Consider the following 25808-nt stretch of genomic DNA (forward strand, 5'->3'; position numbering starts at 1 on the left):
GTCAATCTTGAGATCAAAATGTAGTTATAGAAGGTTTTGGAGATGCAAAACTTATATTCATAAATTTTGGTGGCATAACCGTTCTTGGGTCACTTTTATCAATTGTCCAAATTGTTTAGTTCAATTATTAATTGCTCACTAAATTGTCAGTTTGGGTTTGTAAAATATACACACACATTCACACAAAATGTGCAAAATTAATTTAGAACACAATTGATAATTATAGTCAACTTTTAAAGATAATCAATATGGTCTATAATCTATATTAATGCAACTGCACATGGAAGATCAAAACAGATCATCATAGTGATCTTCATCAAGAGCATCAATGTCATCAGTTGGTTAGTTGGAACCACAAGTAGCATTAAGCCTTTTCCACTAGCTGCACTAGTCCATGGAGCACATCATCTTTTCTTCTAAACATTCTGAAGTTTTTTTGGTTTATAACTTTATTCACATAATGTGCTACAATTTTTCTTAATACAGTCAGGTACATTCTATTATGAAAGAAAAATAATCTGTGTCCTTCTTTCTCTATATTCCTTTATGTTTCTATAAACTTTTGAGATAGACGGTCTAAGGAATTTCTTATAAATCATCTTTTCTTCTAAGCTTTCTAATTTTATTTTGGTTCATTCACACAATGTGCTACAATTTTCTTAATAGAGTCAGGTATCAATGCATCAGTGATTTTACTGTGAAGCTGCTTGAGGAAGGATTTGGTTTCCAGAAACATTTGTTGGCATTGCGGCGATACTTCTTCATGGAAGTGGCAGATTGGGCTGATGGATTTGTCACATCTCTGTGCCAACATGTGTGTAGCTACTAAACGATTGCAGATCCCATTTCATTCTTAAGAATTCCAACATTATGAGATAATTTTCAGCTGTCTTTTGTTTTGGAATCATGGAGATGCATTTTTAATGTTAATGTTCATTAATGCTGCATGGGTGTTGTCTTCTCTCTGAATTAGAAATGGTCTCCAGCAGGCAGTCATCAGAGGTTGTTGGAGGTTCAGGCAATGTTAGAATCAGCCTTACAAAGGTCTTCATGTGAAGGAGATGAATATGATGATCAGCTATATATTTACATCAAGGATGCTGGTGGAATGCCACATTCTGAAAATAGCCTGCATGTCTTGCCTATTTCTACTGGTGCCTCTTATTTTATTAACACTAATAGTGAGTAGTGATTTTTTCTAATTTGTTAACTAGATACATAAGCTAAAATATCAGCTGGGACACTGCTATTACTTGGGTTGTGCTTGTCATATTGACATTTTGAGCTGATTTGTAGATTTTCATTTTGTTATATTTTTCCATATCAAAATTAAAACATTACCCTTGTAAACAAGACAATTTTGATGATTGCAGGTATAAATGCTTTCGATTTCATAGGCCTGGGTTTCAAAGTGGATTGGCCATTAAACATTATTCTTAAACCAGATGCTTTGAATATGTATAGTTCTATCTTCAGCTTCCTGATCCAGATCAAGCTGACCGTGTTTTCACTAAATGATATCTGGAATTGCTTGAGGGTATGGTCTTTCATTCATTTTTCTTAATGTGAGTTTCGTGGATTATGAAGGGAAGTTGTGCTTTGAGAGCAATACATTTCTGATGTTGTTTCATAATAAGAAGTTGTAGAGTCAGTTAGTAATGTTTGCAAGCACATGATCATGAGGTAAATCTTTGATGCATCAACAACAATTTGGAATGTCTGCGTTGTTTCTCAACACCTTGATTAAATATCTGTATTTATTTTGCGACTGTTTTTCTGTCATCTTGTAGTAGTGTCTGACTTTTTTATGGTGCATTTTTCCTTTTATTTTCTGAAGTGTATATTGGTAGTTACCTCTTAATGTCATCCAGGGCTGTAGTTTGTGCCTTTGTGGTGCTTAGTTTCTTGTTGGTGGCATTATAAATTTAATAATTTTTTTTGGTTTTAATCTAAGTTGCTGGTTCGGGTTCAAAGAACCTGTACGGCAAAATTTTGAAAAGGGGTTTGGGTTCATTAGTACAAAAACTTTATATATATATATATTTATGCAGCCTATAAGCATGAATTAACATTAGCATGTCACATAGCATCATATAAACAACAAAATCAACATAAACTTGTAATCATAGCATCATGATCATACCATAATAGCATCATATACATCAAGTTTAATATCAAAATGACAAAATATTGAAGTATCATTGTTTCAACTTTCAACAATTTAAAGTTTAATCATCCTTTGGATTGTCTAATTCATCATCCTCATTCTCCTCCTCCTCCTCCTCCTCCTCATCCTCCTCGATATTAGATGAACCAATGCCAATGCCACTTGCACTTGCACTTGCACTATAAGTTTGCTAGCTATCCGAGTGTTAATGCAACAAGCTGAGAAGCGGAAGCATCCAAATCAGTATGCTCTTGCTCTATATCCCACATCTTCGTTTCCCCTTGGTTGTAGTCATGTTGTTTGTGTGAAAGAAGACTAGGTTGGAATGCACATATACTAAATTCTCCGCTCTTTTTGATAGCAACCTATTGCGCTTTACTAAGTGGATGAAAGAGTGTGTGCTCCAATTTCTTTCTGAAGTAGCTGAACTAGCAACCTATGAAGACAAAGTAAACAATTAAAGTTATATATTTATAAAAATTAAAATTAAAAATTACTAGCAACCAATAAAGACAAAGTAAACTATAAATAAACCTGTGATAAATTTTAACTAATTAAACTTATTTGTGATAAAACTTTGACAGTGAGGGGTTGTAGGTTTTGGAAGCATGTGCCATGGAAGTACCACCAACTATGAGCATCCTTTCTTGGATCTATGATGAAGAGCATCAACACTTAGACCATTTCCATTTGCAAATTCTATGAATTCATTTGTAACAATATCTCGCAAATCATCATCAAGATCGAGTCTAAAGAATGCTGCCTTGTTCCCATTAGATACTTCTAGATCTCTCCATGGTGGAATCCTTCCTGGTTTATCAAGAAATTGATTGCTATAGTACTTTGGTGTCAAGGCATAGGCAAGAAGATGCAAAGGAGTGGTCATCTTATTCCACCTTTCTACAACAATTGCTTCCACTTCTTTGAAGAATTTCTCCTCGGGGTCATTCTCTCTTGCATTTATAGTGCACTTCATTTTTTCAAGCATTGAGTCAATGCCATCATAAATCTCACCAATGCAAGGGCTATCCATGTCGGTATAGCGAATCATGCTCGTAATGGGCTCAGTGAATTTTTGCTGCCCTCGCACTGCTACTTTGCTTCCATATTGTCCAATTGGTGCTGATCACCATATTGCATAGTGCCACTCTAACTTTCACAAGTCATCTCAAGACGATTGTCTTTGATGCAAAACGGGTCCCAGCAACCTATAACACAAATCAATGCCAAAATGATTAAAAAATAAAGCCAAACTTTAAAGAAGAATACACAATATAGCTTACACAATGATATTATGAACATTGAAAATTTAAAAAATCAGAAAATGTAAAATTAAATTACTATTTCACTTACCTTCAATAGCTCCAAATTCGAAAAGGATCTAAAAGTCCCTTGAGACATGTGGTGGTTTGTGATGAACATCTGGATGTCCTCAGCCTTTGCATACACATCTCTGATCCGTTTAATTTTATTTCCAATCTTTTGTAGCATAAGATTGAGTGAATGGACTGCACAAGGTGTCCAAAAGATGTGATATCATAGCGTTCCTTAACCAATAAACCAACAACTCTACAATTTTTTGCGTTGTCCGTTATGACTTGGACAACATTGCGGGGTCCCACTGAATCAATGGCGGAGATGAGAATATCTGTAATAAATTGGCCATCTTTTGCTTGGCCCTCACAATCCACAACTTTCAAAAACATTGCCCCTTTAGGGGACACCGCTACGACATTGATCAAGGGACAATTTTTAGAATCTTTCCACCCATTTGAAACAATTGATACACCTGTCTCAACCCATGAATCCTTTATGGGTTTCAATGCATCTTCAACCCCCTTCACCACTTTTTCCAATAAGGTTCCACGTACCTTCTCATAACTTGGGCCCTTATACCCTCTTGGAGCTTCATTAACACTTCTCAACATTTGCTTCCAATATGGGGAGCAAACAACATTGACAACCAACCCATTTGTATATATGCACCTTGCTAGATCTTGGTCAGCAATGTCTCGACTCTCATTTTGAAATGCGGTTTCTAAAGGCCCCTTTGTTCTTTTGCGTGTCAAGGGTGCTTCACTTTGAGGTTTAGTTGTGGAAAAGAAGGGGTGGTTTTCTACTACAACATTGGGATTAGATGGGGCTTGCATTCCCTTCCTTTTTCTTGGTGCGGTTTGATTCAATCTGCGGGCTTCTCTCTCTTTTGCTGCCTCATGCTCCCTAATATATTTTATCACTATCTCATCTGGTATAGGTTTACCCTTTTTTCTAGGGCATTTTTTGATGCCTCTTCCTGGTATTCCACACAAATGGCCTACCACCCGATAATATGAACTATTACATTCTATACCACATCCTTGGCATCTCCAATGGAATCCCCCACCTCCTGGAAGCGGTCTTATAATGTCGAGATACTTCCATAGGGGAGAATTTGGATCATTTCTTTGTTTTGATTGTTCATTTGTGCCAATGGAGGAAGAGGTAGATGCCATTCTAGTTCCTATGGCAAGAAATAATATGAACATATTCAAAAACCAAAACAAAATAATGAAAAACAATTAATGTCTCATGTTTGACAATTTGTGAAACAAAAATTGTTGAAAAAAATGTTCGGAAACCTAGCTCTTGCAGCCAATGGGAGCTTGCAAATGTGTGGAAATGATGCTGCAACACTTGTTGAAGCTTCAAAAATTAGTCTTCAACTCCTCCTATTTGATTTTGGAAGCCAAACTTTGTTCACCCTTTCTTCAAGCTCCTAGCAAAAAAATTTTGTTTGCAACACAAATGAGGAGAAATGAGCCAAGTTTATGTTTTAAAAGTCACTTTTAGGGTTTTATTTTCATTTTTTAAGAGGTGGATTTTTTTAAAAAATAATTTTGCAAAAAAAAACAAGTTTTTTGGCCGCTAGCCGCTTGGTTTCGACCTGGGTCCGCCCAAGTCCGTCCTGGCTCGAACCACGCTTGTGGAACATAGACCTTGTCCCGACCACAGGGTGGACTAGACCAAGACCAGAGCGGACTAGGACCGGATCGGACCAGGACCAGAGGGGTAGGGGGCTGAACCCGGTAACCTCGGTTTTAATCATTGTTTAACATTAACAATTTTTGCTTAAATGTCCTGTTGTGACCTTTTCACACATCGCCCCATTGCTAACGGGGACCCCCTCTTTTTCAGGCTTGCTGCGTTGTTAGGTTAGGGTTTTGGCTGCTTAGTGGACAATTTTGTGTTTCGCGTGAGTCTTAGAGTTTTGATCATGCCTAGTGCCGTTTAGGGTTTTTGAAGTTATTTTCTCGCTCCTAAGGTATTATTCAAGTTGATTTCGCACTTTATCCCGATAAATTTCCTTGTGTTTTGCTCAATTTTTTTGGAAAATTTTCCTAAATTCAGTTGAGTTTTATCAAGTTTTAAAGTTTTCTAGCGATTTTGAGTGATTAAAATGTCAAATTCCTAAGGGAAATCCATATTCTAAGGGTTAAAAGTTCAAAATTCCATGCTAGAGGTGCTTTTCCCCTCATATTCTTGACTACCCATGGTTTTCCCCACTCAAAATCTACACTACACATGGGTTTCCCTTGAAATCCATATTGGCTATGATTTTCCACCACTGTTTATCCATACCTGGGTCGTTTTTCCCCTAGAAGCATTAAAATTTGACTAAGTGTCAAGATTTTGTCCTGACTGCCTTCGTTTTTCCACTAGGCTATTTGTGACAAGTTAATGTGGATTTTTGTGCAGACTCTTAGTCCATACCCAAGTGGATTTTCCACTGAGAGCAATATGATGAATTTTGAGTCCGGATTTTTATCCAGACTTAGGTAGTTTTTTCGTTTTTCCACCAAGGAATGTTTTTTGCAAATGAAGTGAATTTTTGTGTGGATTCTTTATCCATGCACATATTGATTTTCTCCTGGCCTATTTTATGTGCATTTTGGTGAATTTTAGCATGGATTTTTATCCATACTAATATCGATTTTCCGTTGTGGGGAATATTTTGATGTTTTAAATGATTTTTAATGGGATTTCTTAAGCCCTACCTATATCGATTTTCCCCCAGAGGCTCAATTTTGACTTAAATTGAAATATACAATAAATGAGCCCAATTTTAATTGTTTTTAAATGATGATTGACGATTATTTAAAATTTTTAAAACAAAATTAAATAATTTGCAATGAGCATTTAATGTTTTTATCCTTCTAGAAGCAAGTTAATTTTACCAAACAAGTATATAAGCAAGTGTTTTATCCCACATTGCTTGTGTGGTAAAAGTGAGAGGCAAAAGCAAGTATAAGAGAGGAGTCTCCAACAATATTTTATTATTAAGTTTGCTAGGTGTCTCCATGTTTAGCGATTTTTCTCTCTTATTGGCGAATTTTGGCGAAGTGTTCAAGTGAAATGTTTGATTGAAGGCCTCCATTTTTTCCAGCTTGGCAATCCTCTCCATTGTTGCCATTGAGGTTTATTGCCTCCATTTCCAGATTTTTGATTTTTGGTGAAGTTCGCCATTTTTGGTGAAAATCACGATTTTGTGGAAGGTGGCGATTTTTGGTGTTTGATGAGCTTTGGCGATTTTTCCACAATTATTGCTTGCTGTTCCAGATCTGAGTTGCAGATTGTTGGCAGATTGGAGGTGCATTGAAGACATTTTTCAGAATTTTCAAGGATGGTGCCATAGCTGGAAATTTCGATTTTGATTTGGCAAGTGTTTTGTGCCATTATTTTGGTGAATTCCCTTCACACTTGGTGGCTGCCATCATTCCTAGCTTGCTAATATGTTGCAGATCTGAGTTTGTCCTCCATTGTTGCAGCTTGTTTGACCTCCATAGCTGGCTGAAAATCAATTTTTCAGACTTATATCTTGTTCCCAGCCATTTTGTGCCTTAAGCGATTTTATCCAGGGAGCTAATTGGAGATATTTTCAATCAATTTTCAGAGTTATCTTCCATTGTTGCAGACCTGAAACTCCATTGTAGGGGTGCTGTCCTCAAATTTTTTTTTTTCCAGCCACCTACCTACTTTGCAATTTCACTTGGGAAGCATTTTTGCTTCATTCTGGAGTTTATTTCTGAGCATTTTATCATTCCTAAGGGTGCTGGTAAGTCTGAAAATTTCATTTTCAGATTTGTCTTCAGACTAAGTTTTCATTTTTAGATTTGTCTTCAGACTCAAGTTTTCATTGCCTTGGAAGGTTGATTCTCATCAATTTATGCATATCTAGATGATTACAACATGTTTTAAAAGTTTAATTTTCAGGTTGTCTTCAGATTTTGTTGACCTCCATTATTGACTGCGGAAGGTGTCCTCAGACATACTTTGTGTGAAAACACAACCTTTCACACCTTTCCTTAGTCATTGTTGATCTGGTATACTCCTTTGCACTTTAGTTTGCATAATTTCTAAGTATAAGGAGGTATTAATGAATTTTATAGAGGGTTTCCATGCCCTAACATTGTCACATTTTGAATCTAATTATCAAGATCTACCAAGAGTGTGGACTATTGTCTTGACTTTATGCTCTAATTAGCTTAAAATCTTTAGAAAGTTAGGAATTTTATTTATTTTCCTAAGTTCTAACTTCAAGCTTTGTACAGGTGCGATGTCGAAGTCTGGATTTAAGGAAAGGAAATAACTACTGAAGATGCTGGAGATTGGATTCTATCCAGAGCCCAAGATTTTATCCAGATGGAAGGAGATCACAGATACAAACATGCATTTCCTGGACCTTAACCAGATGCGACAGCAGATGTTCGGAGTCAAAAATCAGATTCCTTCCCCGACATATGTGAACATTATGAAGAGTGGTATTTTTCATGCCGCTGGATGTAAGAACCCAACTTGGCTCTCCTCTGCTGACTGTTTCTTTTGAATGCAATAGATTTGAATTTGTTTTGGTTTTTGAATGTTTATAGATTTTTTGTGTTTTTTTTTTTGGTAATAATGAGCAATGAAACAATACTGGAATAAACTCCTATGCTTAAAATAATACTGGAACAATAATATTACTGCTGGAATTAATTTACGAAACTATCAAGGGAATGTTTGTTCTGTTTTATGGCCAATATGCCTGGAAAACAAATTCATTACAATGTAAGATAAAAACCTGATTTTTGCTGTCCCAGTAGTTGAAAAAAATCTGCCAACTGCAAATTTTAATTTTTTTGAAAAAATTACTGTTCACGCGGTACTGTAGCAATCCGTACGGCGGCACTATTCACGCGGTACTGTTCACGCAGCACTGTAGCAGTCCGTACGGCGGTACTGTAGCGTTTACTGTAGCGCGGGTACTGTAGCAGCAATTGTATTTTGAAATGATTGCTTCAATTCTGATTTTTAATGGCTGCCAAATGAAACTGTAGGTCTGCAATTAATATATATTCGAAAATCTGCATACCCTAGATGTCTTCCCTTCTTTTTAAAGCCCAAATAGAACTCCAGAATGAAGCTCTCCTGAAATGCCAAATTTAGTGGATATTTCACCACCTCAAATGGTTGCAACACTGAAGAATTGTCGCTCTCCAATGGCTGACTGAATCAGAAACCCTTGGCTTCTTCTCCCAAGTTCATAACAAACAAATATCAATTCTCTGGATGGATGATATAAAATGAGCTCTTAAGTCCCTTCTTATTCTTTCTTATGAGAGCTCGAACACTTTCTTGGCCAATGTGGGATTAAAGACATATTCACACATTATAATATTAAAGTGACTTTATTATTATAAAGTTACTTTATAACTTTATAATAACATTAAAATATTTAAATAAATCACTTAAGTCACTTTTAATTAAATTAATTAAATATAAAGTCACCTTTTTTTAATTTTATTTTATTTAATGACTTAATAAGAAATTAATTTAATCAATTTCTCCTTATTTCTCCACTTAGCCTTCGGAGAATGTAAAGGCTAAGAACTCCAATGAGATGCTAAAAAGGTGGGGACATTACACTGGATTTCCACAATCCATACAGTGTAGTGAGCTTATCCTGGAGTGTGCACGATGTTATGATCCTCTCACGCGAATGATCAAGACTCCTAAGGGCGTTGTTATTGCCTACCTTGCTGAGGATGCTATTGCTGAGGTGTTCGGAATTCCACGCAGAATAGATATGAAGGATGCGACCAAGGATGAATATAAAGAGCGGTACACGAAGAAGATGGGTGCGTGCAAGAATATGATAAACAAAGAGTGGATGATTGAGCCTAGGCTTCATCATTCCAAGGCTCCCAAGACACTCATGTGCACAGACTTCAAAGAGGAGTATAGTGACTTAGTATTCCTACTTAACAGAGTGATGGGGATGCCTCAGGGTGCAATATTCGATGGATGGATGTTCTATTTCATCTGGGATTGTCTTAGAGGGACATTAGTAAATTGGTCTAAGATTATAAGTGACAATCTGGACTTTCAGCTGAGGAATGTAGAGCGGTCCAAGTCATTCGCCATGACTTCTTACTTGGTATACCTGCTTGCATGGTTTGTTTCATACAGAGGATTGATATGCAAAGGTGAAGTTGGGAATGGGCAAGGACAATTCAGGAGTCATGAATGCTACCCCCAGTTGAACATGTATAGAATTGAAGATTATAAGAGAGTGAATGACGTATTCACAATGTACATCACGTGGATGCTGCAAGGCGGAATCCATAGAAGATTGTCTAAGGAGGCAACAAAGCTAATAGAGAAATATGGATCGTGGTATATTCAGTTTCCCACTTTCACGTACCTTAGGATTTATGGGTTTCAATCCGAACCCTACATGCTTCCTAGGTATTCGTCCGATAGAATGATCTTGTTGGAAGTGGTGAGACAAGTTCTAGAGTTTGATGTCATTCAAAGAGAGAAACATAGGACAGACAACATTCCCTATTTCAGTTGAGAAGACATCAAAGGTTTACCAGTCTGCCTTAGCCACTAGCACTGCGAGTGAGGAGCTTGCATTCTATTGATTTGCAACCTTCAAGAAAAGAGAAAGATTTGATCCCGATAAGAAAGTTGGAAGGATTAGGGGAGAGAAGTTCATCCACAAGGTAGACATAGAAGATTATTGGGCCAACTTGATGGACGAGGAAGCAGTGAAGAGAAGAATGTGGTCCAGAATGTCAGTGGATTTCATGAGGAAGTGTGGACTTTTCCTCATTCCTGATCAAATGTTAGATGACAAGGATCATCCGCATCCACAGTATGAGAATCAAATGAAGAAGGCAATCCTATTGCCTAATTGGTCAAAATCAGAAGAGATTGACCTGAATGTATTGATGAGAGAGGTCTTGAGTTTCTCCCGTGCATGAGTAGATATTCAAATGAATAAGTTAGTTGATATGGGTGTTCCCTTCACTTATGAAAAGATGAAATCGGAAGAGTCTACTTTCGAAGATGATCAGAGGACTATCAGTGATGTCAGGATTCATGCAGACGAAGAGAGTCAAGCTCCCAAGAGAAGGAAGAACACGCCAGGAGAAGTCAAGGCTAGAGGGAAGAAGATTGAGGAGGTGAAGAAGAAGAAACAAAAGACTATCATTCCTCCGCCTATCACTCCTTCACCACCTCTCAGTGTCTTATCAATTAAGGTGATTGAAGTAACGGAGAAGAACAAGGAAACCCAACAATGTTCCAACGCAATGATACTACTAGAGAATATTCATTAGTTACATGCCACAACGACATCTGCACCTCCAAATGAGAATGATGATCAGCCGGGATCACCTACTGTCCTTTTGGAAGTTAGTTTGGGAAATGAGATATACGATTTGACCAGGAATAATCCTGATTATGATGATGTTATCTCGGCATTGAGAGGGCTTGATCGAGAGATGTGTCTCAATGATGGCATGGAGATGGCCGCTATTCCTGATTGGCTGATGAGAAGTATGGAGAAAAGTAAGAAAATGATAGAGGTACAGCCTATTGATGACATTGATGACTACTTAGCTAGGAGTGCTAAGGAGAAGGAACCCAAGAGAGCTGAGATTTTGTCGCACATAGTTAGAGATGAGGCAGGAATGCGGATTGCGCAGGTTGCTGTTCCTATTGCAGGCGTGACAACGGACGTTGCTACTCCTATGGATTTCCAGATCACTTCAGTTGCCCTCGGTTGTACATGAAGAGGGCAAGAGTTTCAGGAGGTTGGTGATAACCTCAAAGCGATCAACGCAAGGTTAGACAGAGAAATTGCAGAGAAAGGAAAGTACAGAGAAGAGAATATCAAACTTAGAGAGTATATTGTAGGGATAAGGCGTGAGAATCCCACCCTTATTTCCTCTATTGTAGTTGACCATGGAATACATTCACACTATAAGACAACGAGAGATACACTCTCGAAGGTGGAAAAGTGGATTGAGAGCACAAGAAAGTAGGCAGATGATTTCCTTACTCAGTTTGTCCATGCATATGGTAGGACAACATGGCTCGTATTTAGAATCCAGTATTTGGAGGGAGTTTGGGAAGAATTCCGACCTATTCAGGAGAAGACTATTCCACGCCTCTAGGATTTGAAGAAGATTCCTAATTCCACCTTGGTCAGCGAGAACATTGTGCACAATGGAGACAGATACGATTTCCATGGCTGGTATTGTTCATTAGCCGTGAAGAGATCAACTTATGAGAACGACCAGTCGAGTTGTATGGAGATGGACGGATTGATTCAAGACATTCAGATGAAGATCCTTGCCCTAATTGAGGAATTATTGGGTGTTGATGTTAGTGATGCTAGTGGTTTACACTTAGCTGAATTAAGAGACGATGAAATTTATGTATTTTTGCCAGTTGGACTCTTTGAAGAAGAGTCAGATAGACGATTTGGTCTCTTTGTTGATTCATGTTCATAGTTCGTAGAAGCTCATGCCTGATTGGGAGAACACTTTGGATGCTTGCTCGGATTCACTGGACATGATTGATTTGCAACAGGATACCTTGCCTAGCATTTCCATGGAGGAGTTAGATTCTGTATTGGCTAGATTCTTGGAGTATGTTAGGAGAGAGAGATGCAGGGAGGAATCTTTTAGAAGATTCCCTATTTGATGACTAGGTAACTTTTTATTGGGATATATGTTGGTGGCGCCATTTTTGATGTAAACCCTAATTAGGGCAATTCTAAGGTGTTGTTGGCATGATCTTGGCCGTTGATCTTGTATCAATCTTGGCCATCCATTTTGTATGAGACTCTATATATACCTCCTTGTCTCTCATTTGTAAGAGTTTTTGTAGAATTGTTGGTATATGCTGTAGCTATTTGAATCTAAATCATTGTTCAATTGTTGGTGATTTTGCTCTTTAAGTGTTGTCTTTGCATTCATGGTTCTCAATTCCTCCAAGTTAGATTAGAATTTATTTTTATGTATGCTAGATTGAGTGAAAGATTTGTTGAATATATTTGTGTGGAATCCTTAATCCATACCACTAGTCTCTTGCCACTGGTAAGTGTGCCTTGTGTGGTCAACTGGAAATTTGAGTAAGCTTAACTTCAACTGTCATGCAACCTTTGACAAGCATTAACTTGGATGGTGTTAATGTGTGATGGTAATAGTCTGAAAATCTTTAAGTATACCTTAGACGATTGCACTAAGCTTGTGTCAATACCTGTTTGTGAGACCTTGCCTAGTTTGATTCCATTAGATTTCTTCATCATTTCCGACATTCCTAGGCTTAGAATAGATTTCTTGAACCCTATTCCTTTTGCCCAATTTTTAGTAAGAATTAAATCCAGAGCCATATTGATAAATCCTAAGTTGTTAGCACACCTATTCTGCATCTTCATAATCAAAGAAGATAATCCAAACATTTGCGTAAGTCTCCAAGTGAACACAACAATTCACATCGACCATTGAGTTACCCACTTGTCAAGCCCTGACATGTAGAAACCTTGGAATCATTTTAGTTGATCTTATCCTTAGCATCTGAGGTGATTTTGTTCAAGAGAGGGTAAATCACCTTGGTATTTTATTCTGAAATGTTATGTGCATAAAACACACATGGACATGTTCTTTATATGATTTTTTAGATGATGTGGTTCTGTCCACTACACAATGGTTATATCAATTTTGGGAAATTCTATTGTTTTGACCATTCTTTAGGCCTCAAGAGACTATTGTTTTGCACAATTTATGTTGAGACATAACTTTCACTTTGATTATTGAAAATTTGCAAACTTTTAAAAATTTTATATTAGAATTCCAGAAAGATTGTAAATTTATAATCAAATTTGAGATTTGGATAGGCTTTTTTTCTCAAAAGTTTAAAAAATCTCCAAGTTATAAATGGATGATTTTTTTAGAGGTTGGCTCATAGAAAGATGGTTTTGTCCACTATCTATCTAGTTAGTGTATTACCTTTTTTAGGTTGGCATCATTCACTCTTAAATTAAGTCTTTTAGAGGTTATTCTCTCATTTGTCTTACCTCATGTAGACTTCACACAGGTCCTTGTTAAGTTTTAGTGATCAGATTAAGTAGAGATAATTTAAACACAAGTGCACATAATTTACCCTGGGAAAACCTTCCTCTTGAAGGTGAAAAACCCAGCAAAGAAGTTCCTTTATTTATATATTGATAGACAAGATGTCTTTAGAATGAATCTGCTCCACTCCTTGAAGCTATATGATGGTATAGATTCTCCTAGACTGCTGTATACAATTCGCAGTGCAGTATTAATGCTGAGAGATGATCTATCTAGATCAATCTGATTTCAATATCAATTTATATGTCTTGAAGATGAGAGCACGCTGCTGCACAAGGAGTTGATTTGTAGAGGAAGAACACGAACTGCTGATGGATGATATCAAACTGCTGAAGAATGATAATACGATCTGTTGAAATTATCTATTATCCAATTGCCTTGGAAGTGAGAAGTGAACCGAACTTTATACCCATATTAAGTGTGCATCCAAACAGCACGATCATTCCAATGGTCGGGCTTCTTATAAACCATCACGTCTCTTTATCTTTATTAGAAATCGGTTATAATACAATCGATACATCTTCCAAGGTGGCGGAACATATATTAGTTATCTTTTAGTTAACAAACTGATTCATTCTATGTATAAAAGTCGAACAATTAAATGTTTAAGGCCGAAACGCCCTTCACACATTTGATGGCAAAGTCTGCTCTTGTAGGATCCGACCAAAGCTATCCATCAACAGTCCTCACACTCATCTCATGTGAGCTAATATGTGTTAAACATTTGGAGGGGTAGTTAGATGTTCGTTCCTACCCTCCTACCTCCTCTTCCTTGCCTATAGATGCGATAATTTCATTGTATATTTTATACACTCTTATTTTATTTGATGGACATGCTTTTGAGCTTATTATTCACTGCGCAAGTTAATCTTGAATTTGCAGTAAGATCACAGCTGCTCCAACATGGTATTAAAGCCATGGTTGCAAGTTCCTTCTCACATTTTCATAAATTCAGCACTCAGTCCCATCAATAGAGTGTTATGGAGCCAAATGAACATTGCCATTGAATTTGGAAGGCTCGAGAAGGTAAGAGTAACTTTTCATTCTATTAAAATTGGTAATCTCTGTTGTATGGTTGTACAACTGTACTTTGTATAGATGTGTACTTTATGAAAAAATTTAATTTCTAAGGCAAATATTTTTTGCAAATAAAATTTTTGTAGGTGTTTTTGGAATTGGTTTTCTTGCTACGAAGGGATTGGTAATTCTTCTTTCTTGGTTTGAGGCATTCATGTGTTTGCTAATAGTTGGTTTATGGCTGCTAGGGTCTCTTTTTTGGAGTTCTTAATTGGTCTTCCCAATGGTCGTTCATTTATTTATGTAGTGTCTTGGTGACTAGTTTTTGGGCAATTTTCCCAAATCTAGGGTGGCTCACATCCTTGCTACTTTTGTAGTGGCCTTCATTTTCTTCCCTTGTTCACCATGCTACCATACAATGCCACCTGTAACGCTCTGCCAAGGAACCCTACAGGATAAGAGAAAAATACACAAGGAATGCATGGAAATATTTTTTTTTTGAAGTAATAAAGTGTCATCACGCATAACGATACACGTATAATGCTCAACTCAAGGTAACATTAATCTTGTCGATAATCGACAACGCACAAGCGGAAGACTAAACAATTGGAACTCCAAACGATCAAGGGGAAAGGTGTCCCAAACACGAGGACATGGTCTAAGAGGTGTTTAGGGTCACACATGACCATCCCTGAAGTTTCAAAGTTCAATTCGTTAAATAGGGCAAACTGTTATGTCCTAGGTGTCACTGATGGGCTTCGACGAAACCTTAATTGTAAATGGAAGCCCCCAACACCATCTAAACTCACTCAAAACCAACTCAAGACCCCTCAGAGGGTTCCCTCACATCGCTACCTTCGCAACACATCCGAAATTGAGTCAAACTAACTTCTCTAGCCCCCAAAATTACCTCTGGATTGAACAAACAACTATAGGCTCTTGGGGCGAAACCAGACAAAAACCATTGGACAGTAGCACACCAAAGGGACACTAGAGTGGCATGTTGGTGTCCCTAGGTTGTGTTGGCGTCCCAGAAACGCATTGGTGCCCTTCGGACTGGTGAACTTGCGTTGTCATCCGTGAGACAGGTGTTTGTCCAAAACCAGTGAGCCTCCCCAATGAGCTGTACAAAGCCCTGGACACGTTAAACCCCTTGGTGAATTCAAAATATCCATATGCCCCTTGAAAGAATTGGGCAAAAAGGTGAGAAATAGAGTCAAGGACGGTGTCACCGAATCATTGGGTGGCATCTACAAGGCTAGTTGGGAATCGGGTGCACTCACACCATATTCATTGCACCCAAAACTTCCCATAACCGGCTTCACATCACTCAGGAATGTCCAAACTATCAAGAGAAAGATCAAGAAACCTTGGGACACCCCACGGTAGTCCTAATTGAGCTTGAAATGATTCCAAACGCTCAAAACCACACTATCTATAGTCAAGAACTTATGACCACAATAGGAGATGGCTAATTGAATCTCCATAACCATAAGGAACATGTCTACGTTCGTTTTAAGCACCAAACCAAGTGTTCCTATGATAACATTATAATAAAAAATCAAATGAGAGCATACAAGATCATGCTTAGTGGCTAGTTTCAACATCGGTCCACTTAAAGATACATCAAGTCATTACAACAAATTACAATTACATCTATCTCCACAAGGAGAGTTCAATATACAAATCATCTATGATTACAATTCTAAATAGAAAAATTACATAGATTACAACTTGCAAGAATGAGAGAAGTAGAAACTCCAAGTGTTAAGGAAGGAGGGAGAACTCTTGAAGCCACACACGAACCAAGTCCTCTGGTCCCCAACGGTTGTTTGCAATGCCACTTGACCATGTGGATCCGGTAGGTCCACTCCATCGTGCTCGTGGAGATAGTCACATGGCCTAAACAATCACACACTCAAGCGAGGCAAGTAGGCTCACACAAGAGCAAACATGGAGTAACACTCAACATGAACATACAATAAATGAAGGACATAGTGCCACATCAATATATGAAAGAAAGAGAAGCGTAACCTCTGTTGGAATTGTTGTCATTGATGTGAAAGGCATTAAAAGACAATTGAATGATGAAGATTGATATATTTGTTGAGTTGTTGATCAACACTGTAATGACAGAGATTAATTCTCCTATTTATGATGTTGAAGATTGGAATTGTATTAGATATCTCCCCAATGCATAAAGGCAACTTACCATCGTTGATACCATTAATCAGTATTGACAGCAGAGATTAATCAGTAAGAGATATGGACAACAATCCGAGTTATACAAGAGGTCTTTGTGACTCTTATGCAAACAGAGTTCATCATTCGTGCTGAATGCTCTTGGACAAAAAAAAGACACATTAAACACTGCAATCTTATCAAATATAGACGCGGATATGGAGAAATCGAGTTAAGGACGACAGTGATTAAAGTAATCTCTATATGATACTTTGGTCAGTAGTTAATCCTATTAACTACATACAGCAAACAGTAAACAGCTTTGAGGACATGAATAATATTATGATCAGCGATCAATAAAGTAGCGACTTAATATAAAAATTGAGGTTATGATATATGAAACAATCCTTTGGCAAAGAATGGCGAGTTTCCTCAGGTTTTTCCAAGCCGACTTTATGAACAGTCATAACATCAATGCTGGTGAACATAGGAATCGAATACAGATTTGGAACTTCCTAATATGCGGACAGAGCATTGTAAAGGACAAAGTTGAAGAGACGATTAAGTAATGGAGGTGATATAATTAATATTTAGATTGATTCATTAATTTACAACAGTTTATATTCAGCAAAGAAGAACCAATTAAAGATTACAAATGAATTGGTTTGTTATTTAGAAACCAAACAGTGAATATGTTAACGTCTTAGAGAAGCAACAGAGATGGGAATAATAGAAAGAAACTATGAACAATTAATATATCATTGTGATCTACAGTAACATCTATATGCAGCAAAACAGATGCACAGTGAATAGACAATGAAAACAGATGAAAACAGTAACGATCAATGTCAGTGATAATGACGATATCATTATGCATGGCCGATACCTGTACGATGACTCATAGTCATCGTATTGAATAATAAACGCATATGAATAATATATGCAGCAATCGACGACTTGGCTATAGAAAGAATAAAGAAAGAGATTTATTAACTATCTACAACGACTAAGATACAGATTCAAGAATTTATCGGGATTAATAACAATATTAAAATAGATTTTTGGCGGCAGATTGTAAGAACTTCATCAAAATGCTGACAGTGATTGGTATATATAAATCTGGAAATAACCATTAAGAAAGAAGCAATGAATATGGTTATTAATGCAGTGATTAGTAATAAGGCAGCGATACCATTCCTCTGGAAAACTTTATCCATGTTCTATGTTTGACAAAGTCGACTAAAATTGAAAAGTAAAGGCAGCGACTTGATAAATAAAATACAACTTCATTCAAATATTGACCGACTGTAGATGCAGTGGTATATATTTCGGATATGTATTATGAGAAACGAAGTATCGTGGTTATGTTTGATATGTTCCAAAGAGATTTTAAAAATACAAGACCATCAAAATAGTAAATATGATGCTTACAGTCAGAAACAATATGACTGATAGACATTTTTACCATGGTCAAAATCATATCAACTCTAATGTCGAGGAGTTCAAGACAAAAGTAATCGGTGGTCCAACATAGTCTTTGATAAACAAAGATAACTAAAGATAATACCTTTTGATAATTAAACAAGATCATAACTAAGTCATGATCGATAATTATTCGGTTGTTGAAGAGACACGATCCTTGTAAGAAGACTTTTATAAAAGGTATGATTTTAAAGTTTAATCTTAATATAATAAAAGATACAATTAACAAGTAATATGTTTACCTGTTTTAAAAAAAAAGGATTTAAATTGAAGAGGTGTCATTAGTATTGTTTTGACACAACTCATTTAAAAAGAGATATTTGTTCACAAAAGGATATGTCCTTTCGAATACACATGAATGTATATAAGAGAGATAGATTGAAAAGTGAGGAGAGCTGTCAATATGTGTGAAAGAAAAATAAAAATAAAAGATCTTTATGGGAAGTATGCTGTGCGTAAGTATGTGTAGAAAGTGAATATGAGAATGTATAATGCTGTGTAAATATTTCAAAAGGAGGATTGTATAATTCTGAAATCAGGAGAGTCCTTTAGATATATTTGTGTGTGGTGTAGAATGTTTTGAGTGTATGTGAATAAAGAAGAAAAAGGCTTATGCAACAAAGAAGATCAGGGAATACAAGTTTGTTATGAAGTGTGTTGTATATCTGAGTATGGAATAAAAACATCCTTGAGATGTATGTGTTTGCAGTACATAAGAAGAACTTTGTACCAGATTTAGAAGATTTAATGAAGGCCTTATGAGCAGATATTGTACAGAAGTTTGGATCAGATTTGGAGCAGACTTAATAGCAAATTTAAAACAGTCTTATAGAAGATTTGTGGAGTACTTAACAGATTTTGAAGAAGAATCTATAACAGATTTACGAAGAGATTATAGCAGATTTGGAAAGAGATCATAGAAGGTCAGAAGAAGACAATATAGTAGACTTGTGTAAGAAATTCATAGTAATCCATCATATGTTGTTATAGCAACATTGTAAAGGTGGAATTCCAGATTTATGTAAAGTAGGTTGGTGCTCACGAATTCTGAAGTGGGAGTTGGTGCTTCTAATGGGTCGGTGCTGACAAATTCAGAAGTGGGAGTTGGTGCTTCCAGTGGGTAGGTGCTCACAAATCAGATTTGGGAGTTGGTGCTTCCAGTGGGTTGGTGCTCACAAACAGTGTTCGGGGTTGGTGCCTCTAGTAGGTTGGTGCCTACGAAATATTGTTAAAGAAGAAATATATATAAGCATTGATTTACTTGGTTCTCTCCTGTAAGGGTTTCCATGCATATATCTTGTGTTCTACTTGTGTTCATATTATTTAGATCACATATGAATATTGGTGTGCAATGAATATGTTTATGAGATAACTTATATACTTGTGAATGAAGTTGAAAAAGTTCAAATTGGGAAAAGTAGTTATTATACTGATTTACCCCCCCCCTCTCTCAATATAACCATGTGCTCTTCAACCTCAATGCAATTGATATGCATACCAAGCAAGGGAATACTCAACAAAGAGCATCAACACCAAAACATCAAGTATAACTCAATCTCGTAAACCAATTACCAAAAGATAACAAGACCAAGAAGGCCATCAATGAGGATACCTCTAGAATCCACCAATAAGCACAATCACATGGAAGACAATTCCTCTTTCGAGTGCTACTTATAACTACAGGGCTAGGTCTTAATTCTGGTAACGTCGGTCGTACAATTTCATAATTCCGATGCTTACATGTTAACATATTAGTATATATGATAAACAATAAATAAATCAAATTCATTATGGTGATTGCCATTGGTCACACCCCTTCATGTTATCGGGTTGGGAATGTTATTTTATGCCACCGGTTACACCCCTTCATGTTAACGGGCTAGGGTTAAAACAATTTATAATAAATCACAATCAGTCACGCAAGCGATTTGTTTGTTAAATGTGTTGTGATATTATGAGTGGTACGTAGGGAGAGATGTGTCTTCCCACATGGGAAGACATATCTCTTCTCTACGTACCCTCTCATTCACATATATATTACTTTAATTCCGAAGATATTACTTGCATACAATAAGGAGAAGGACAATACCGAAATTAATAAGTGTTGTGCTTCCTTTCCATTTGCACTACTGCAGTTCAAATTTAATTCCAGACTATATCTTCATCTCTTCTATCCTCATGATCACAGAACTTAAATAAACTTAACATAGTATCAGAGCTAAGTTAAGGAAGATCAAATTAAATTATGTAACGATCATATAGACATTGACCCGTCTCTTAGTTGATCACATTCCTATAATCCTAATGGCAACTAGAGTTAGGTTTCAAGATCGACTAGATGGAGCATCAAATTTTGTATCTTGGAAATTTAGGATCATGCTTGTTTTGAAAGAAAATAAAATTGACTCCCATGTCAAAAGTGAAATTCCTGAACCCTCTGATGATATAGAGAAAATTCAGTTGAGCAAGGACAGTGAGAAGGCTCTTAAGATAATTGTGGATTCAGTGAGAGACCACATTGTGCCAGTTATTTCTAAATATGAGACGGCTTTTCAGATGTTCAAAGCCCTAGCTGACATTTATGAAATCAACAACATTAGCAGGGCTCTCACCTTGAAGAATCAACTTTACCATATAAAGATGAATAAAGGAGAGACAATTATATCCTATTTCTTGAGGATCACTGAGCTTAGGGATCAACTATCCACTATTGGACATCTAGTAGACAACAAAGAACTTGCTTTAATGGCCCTAAATGGACTTCCTACCTCTTGGGAATTGTTCATTCAAGGAATCAATGCTCGTTCTAAATTTTCTAAGGTTGATAGATTGAAAACCGATTGCATTCAAGAGGAATCTCGGCTTGTCACAAGAGGAATAAAACAAAACAATTGTAATGATGACATTCAAGTTCTAAACTCTAATTCCCACAAGAAAGGAAAGAAGAAGAACTTTAAGAGAAAAAGGGACAACGGCTCAAATGGAAAGAGGTCTTCAAAGAAGAAGAGAGACATTTTTGAAGTACAATGTTTCAGATGTGATCAATATGGGCACTATGCAATGAAGTGTCCAGACAGGATCAAGCAACAGGCTTCAATGGTAGAAGTTAAGAAAGGGAGTGATTCCGAGAGACTAGTCTTCTACTCAGCCCTCTCTAGTCAAGTCACCTCCAGTTCCAACACATGGGTGATTGACAGTGGAGCATCTTGACACATCACTGGATTCCATGAGCACCTAGATACACTTGTGGAAAATTCAAATGAAGAAGTGACAATTGGTGATGACTCAAATTATCCAGTTATGGGAATAGGAACCTGCAATATCAACCTAAAGTCAGGCATATCCCTACAACTGACTGGAGTTCTATTTGTACCTGGTATAAAGAGAAACCTTGTCTCAGTTTCTGCACTTGAAGATAAGGGTTACAGATTAACCTTTATGGAAGGAAAGTTACTTGCTTGGCCAAGAAACTCCACTATCAAGAAAGCCCACACCATTGGAGTAAGACAAGGGAGCCTCTACAAACTCTGCACCACTCCACCTCAAGCCTTGATTCATGAGACTCCAGATTTGAATGAACTTTGGCACAAAAGATTAGGGCACCTTCATTTCCATGCCCTATCTAAGATAGAGAAGATGGTGATTGGCTTACCCAAGCTAAGTCACAGTTCTGAAGGAGCATGCAAGGGGTGTGCCTTGGGAAAGAATACTAAAGGGTCTTTCAATTCTAGCAACAGTAAATCCAAAAATGTATTAGAATTAGTTCATCCTGATTTATGTGGACCCATGTCTATACCCTCCTTAGGAGGATTTTTATATTATTTAATATTTGTAGATGATTATTCTAGGAAGACCTGGATATATTTTCTGAGGTACAAAGAGTCTGAAGGAATCCTTTCTAAATTTAAGGAATTCAAAGCTCTTGCAAAAAACATGTCAGGTAAGAAAATCATAACCTTAAGAACAAGCAATGGGGGAGAATACACTTTTGATATGTTTAAAGATTATTGTATAAATGCTGGGATTAAGAGGGAATTAACTATACCTTATAACCCACAACAAAATGGGGTAGCTGAAAGAAAGAATAGGACTATAGTAGGAGCTGCTAGGGCTATGTTGTTTGACCAAAATATAGAAACCTCATTTTGGGCTGAAGCATCTAGGACAGCTGTGTACATTCAAAATAGATGTCCTCATTCTCTTCTTGATAATAAAGCCCCTGAAGAAGCCTTTTACCAGGTAACAAACTTGACATAAGTCATCTCCGGATCTTTGGGTGTCTAGTCTATATTCATGTTCCCAAAGAAAAGAGATCAAAATTAGAACCTTCTGGAAAGAAAGGGGTATTTGTTGGGTATAGTGAAACCTCCAAGGCGTATAGAGTATACATACTTGGACAAAGGCAAATTGAACTAAGCAAAGATGTCATCTTTGAAGAAGACATAGCATTCAGGAGGTCCAAAAGCTCTAATGAATTAGAACACCAAGATCCTCTTACAAGCATGGATGAGGATCCCACCCTTGAGATTCAGAAGGAGACCCTTGAAAACGTTGAGCATGAAGTTCAAGACTTACCTTTCGAAGAACCTTTTCCTGAAACTAGGAAGAGACCACTTTGGGCTAGAAAGATGCTTCAAGAAGCTCAAAATTATTAGTCATCAATCTCAAGTGGAGTCTTCGTGACAAGGCATCTGCTACTACATTCTGTGTCCCCTTGAAATAGGTAATATCAAAGTCATATGCCTGTAATTTATTTACCCATTTCTGCTGCCTGTCATTAAGATCACGCTGCCCCAGGAAATGTTTCAGGCTATTGTGGTCGGTTTTTAGGCTGAATTTGCTGCCCACTAAATACTACCTGAATTTGGCCAAAGCATGCATTATTGCCAACATTTCCTTATCATAAATGCTGAAGCTCCTCTCAGGTCCCTTGAGCTTCCTACTTTCATACACAATCGGATGCTTGTCTTGCATAAGCACCGCTCCAACGCCCTCACCTGATGCATCACAATGAAGCTCAAATGGCTTACTGAAATCTGGTAATGCTAGCATTGGACAAGAAGTCATCAACTCCTTGAATTTATCAAAACACTCCTGTGCCTCAGGAGTCCACAAGAAAGCCCCCTTTCTCATCAAATCCGTCAAGGGTGCTGCATGCCTGGAATATCCACTAACAAACCTCCTGTAGAACCCACACAACCCCAAAAATCCTCTCAACTGTGTCAGGTTCACTGGAGTAGGCCACTCAACAATAGCACGAATCTTTTCAGGATCCATGCGTACTCCTTGTGCACTGATAATGTGACCCAAATATAATAACTCTGATAATCCCAAATCACATTTGGACTCCTTTGCATACAAGGACTCCCTGCTTAGAATGCTCAACACAGTGTCTAATTGTCGCACATGCTCATCCCATGTCCTACTATACACCAGGATGTCATCAAAGAAGACTAACACAAATTTCCTCAACTGAGGCTGAAAGACCCTGTTCATCGTAGACTGAAAAGTAGCTGGAGCATTAGTTAGCCCAAATGGCATAACTACAAACTCAAAATGGCCACAATGACACCTAAATGCCATCTTCTCTATATCCTGCTCTCTGACTCGGATCTAATGATAACCTGATCTCAAATCAATTTTGGGGAAAAAACATGCTCCATGTAGCTCATCTAATAACTCATCAATCCGTGGAATGGGGTACTTGTTTTTAATAGTCTTTTTGTTCAGAACCCTGTAATCTATGCACATCCTAAGAGTACCATCCTTCTTCTTCACCAAAACCACAGAAGAAGCAAAAGGAGACTTACTCGGTCTAATGTGCCCCATAGCAAGTAGTTCCTTGATGGTTTTCTCAATCTCATCCTTCAATCTCTTTGGATGCCTGTAAGGTGTGATCATGATGGGTTTAGCCCCCTCCTCTAACTCAATAATATGCTCAATACCTCTATCTGGAGGTCTGCCTGGTGGTATGTCACTGAAAACCTTGTAGTGCTTGATTCTCAATTCCTGTATGTCCGGATGGTATTTGGATTCTTGCTGCCCCTGTGATGGCATCAATGTGCAACGGGCTGCCCATTCAACTTGGTTATGACGCAACAAGCTCTTCATGCGCCTGCAAGACATCATCCTAAACTCACTGTCTCGGATGGCCATGAGAATGTGAGTTTTACCATCAATCTGAAATTTCATCACCATTTCTCTCAAATTGAGAGTGAACTCTCCAATATCATGTAGCCAAGTCATGCCAAGAACTACATCCGTGTCACCCATGTTAACCACATAGAATTCAGCCTTGAATTCAAAGTTATTAATTTTCAATGGCAAACCTGTAATCTTTCTATCACATTTGAGGACATAGCCATCCGCTACCCTCACTCTCAAGCCCTCAAACTGCTCAGTTTGGATCCCACGTCTCTCAACCAACCTGGAATCAATGAAATTGTGCGTGGCACCTGTATCTAGCAATGTGATAACTCGCTGTCCAGCCAACACTCCTCTCATCCGAAATGATCCCTACTACTGCACACTAGTGAGGCGGGCCTCCTTAAGCCTACCTTCAACCTTCTCTTCATCGGTAGACATTTGCTTGAACTTTTCATCATCTAAACTTTCATTTGGTTCACTAGGTTCGCCATTTTTAGTTTGCTGGTCCGAATTTTTAGAATCGGAATCATCATAGTAAGCCCACATAACCTTGTTTGCTTTCCCCTTTGGTCTCAAAGGACAGTCATGGTTCAGGTCATAGGGCACTTTGCAATAAAAACAGAGTTTTTTCTTCCTTAAATCATTCAATGTCTCTCTATCCAAGGGAGCGAATGATTTATCCTTATTTTCAGCCTTTGTTTCATTCCTCTCAGGTTTCTTGAAGAATGGTTTGTTGTCTTTGCTAGATGATGCACCCTTTGACTAAAATTTATTTATTGGGGCTGCTTGTTCCATACTTCTAGCCTTCTTAATTGCTTCTTGCAAATTGAATGGATCAAAGGCTTTTACCCAACCCTTCAGTGGTTCAGATAATCCCTCAGTGAACAAAACAACCAATCTCCTATCTGAGATATCTGGCACCATAACGGATAGCCTCTGAAAGTCACTAATGAAATACTCCAATCCGCTTGTCTGTCTCAATTGTGCCAACTCCCTGAAGTAGACTTCTGGATCCTTCTTATCAAACCTCTCTACCAACCTGTCCACGAAGTCTTGATATGAAGTCACCTGGTTATGCTGAAGGGTAACCATCCCACGGTACCACCAATCATGTGCAGCTCCTTCTAAATGTAGCGTGGCATATTTTATTGCCTCCACTTCTGTCATAGGTCTCAGTGCTAAGAAGGTATCAAGCTTGTGAATCCAAGCCTGCGCTGTCATTCTGCTACTACCATCAAATGTAGTCAAGGAAAGCTTGCCTGTAGCACGCTTTAATTCATTATTCTGGCCACGAGGTCTCCTATCTTGTCTTGCTGCCCTGTAATGCTCTCTCCTCTGATTAACAAACCTCTCGAATGTCATCCTCT

General features: G+C 37.6%; 1 protein-coding gene across 9 annotated transcripts in view; it reads left to right on the forward strand.

The window, feature by feature from the left end:
• Positions 1-25808, forward strand: part of LOC131067952 (uncharacterized) — a 217358-nt gene that overhangs the window by 70807 nt on the left and 120743 nt on the right. For 8 of the 9 annotated variants that reach the window (XM_059207457.1, XM_059207460.1, XM_059207459.1 and 5 more), the window contains exons 7-9: positions 673-814; positions 974-1181; positions 1374-1537. In XM_059207457.1, the coding sequence (XP_059063440.1) occupies positions 673-814; positions 974-1181; positions 1374-1537 (514 nt within the window). Of the gene's footprint in view, positions 1-672; positions 815-973; positions 1182-1373; positions 1538-7755; positions 7961-25808 lie in introns of those variants that run through there. The other variant, XM_059207462.1, reaches the window with a different exon arrangement.

Source organism: Cryptomeria japonica, chromosome 6, assembly GCF_030272615.1.
Source record: "Cryptomeria japonica chromosome 6, Sugi_1.0, whole genome shotgun sequence".
Classification (NCBI taxonomy): domain Eukaryota; kingdom Viridiplantae; phylum Streptophyta; class Pinopsida; order Cupressales; family Cupressaceae; genus Cryptomeria; species Cryptomeria japonica.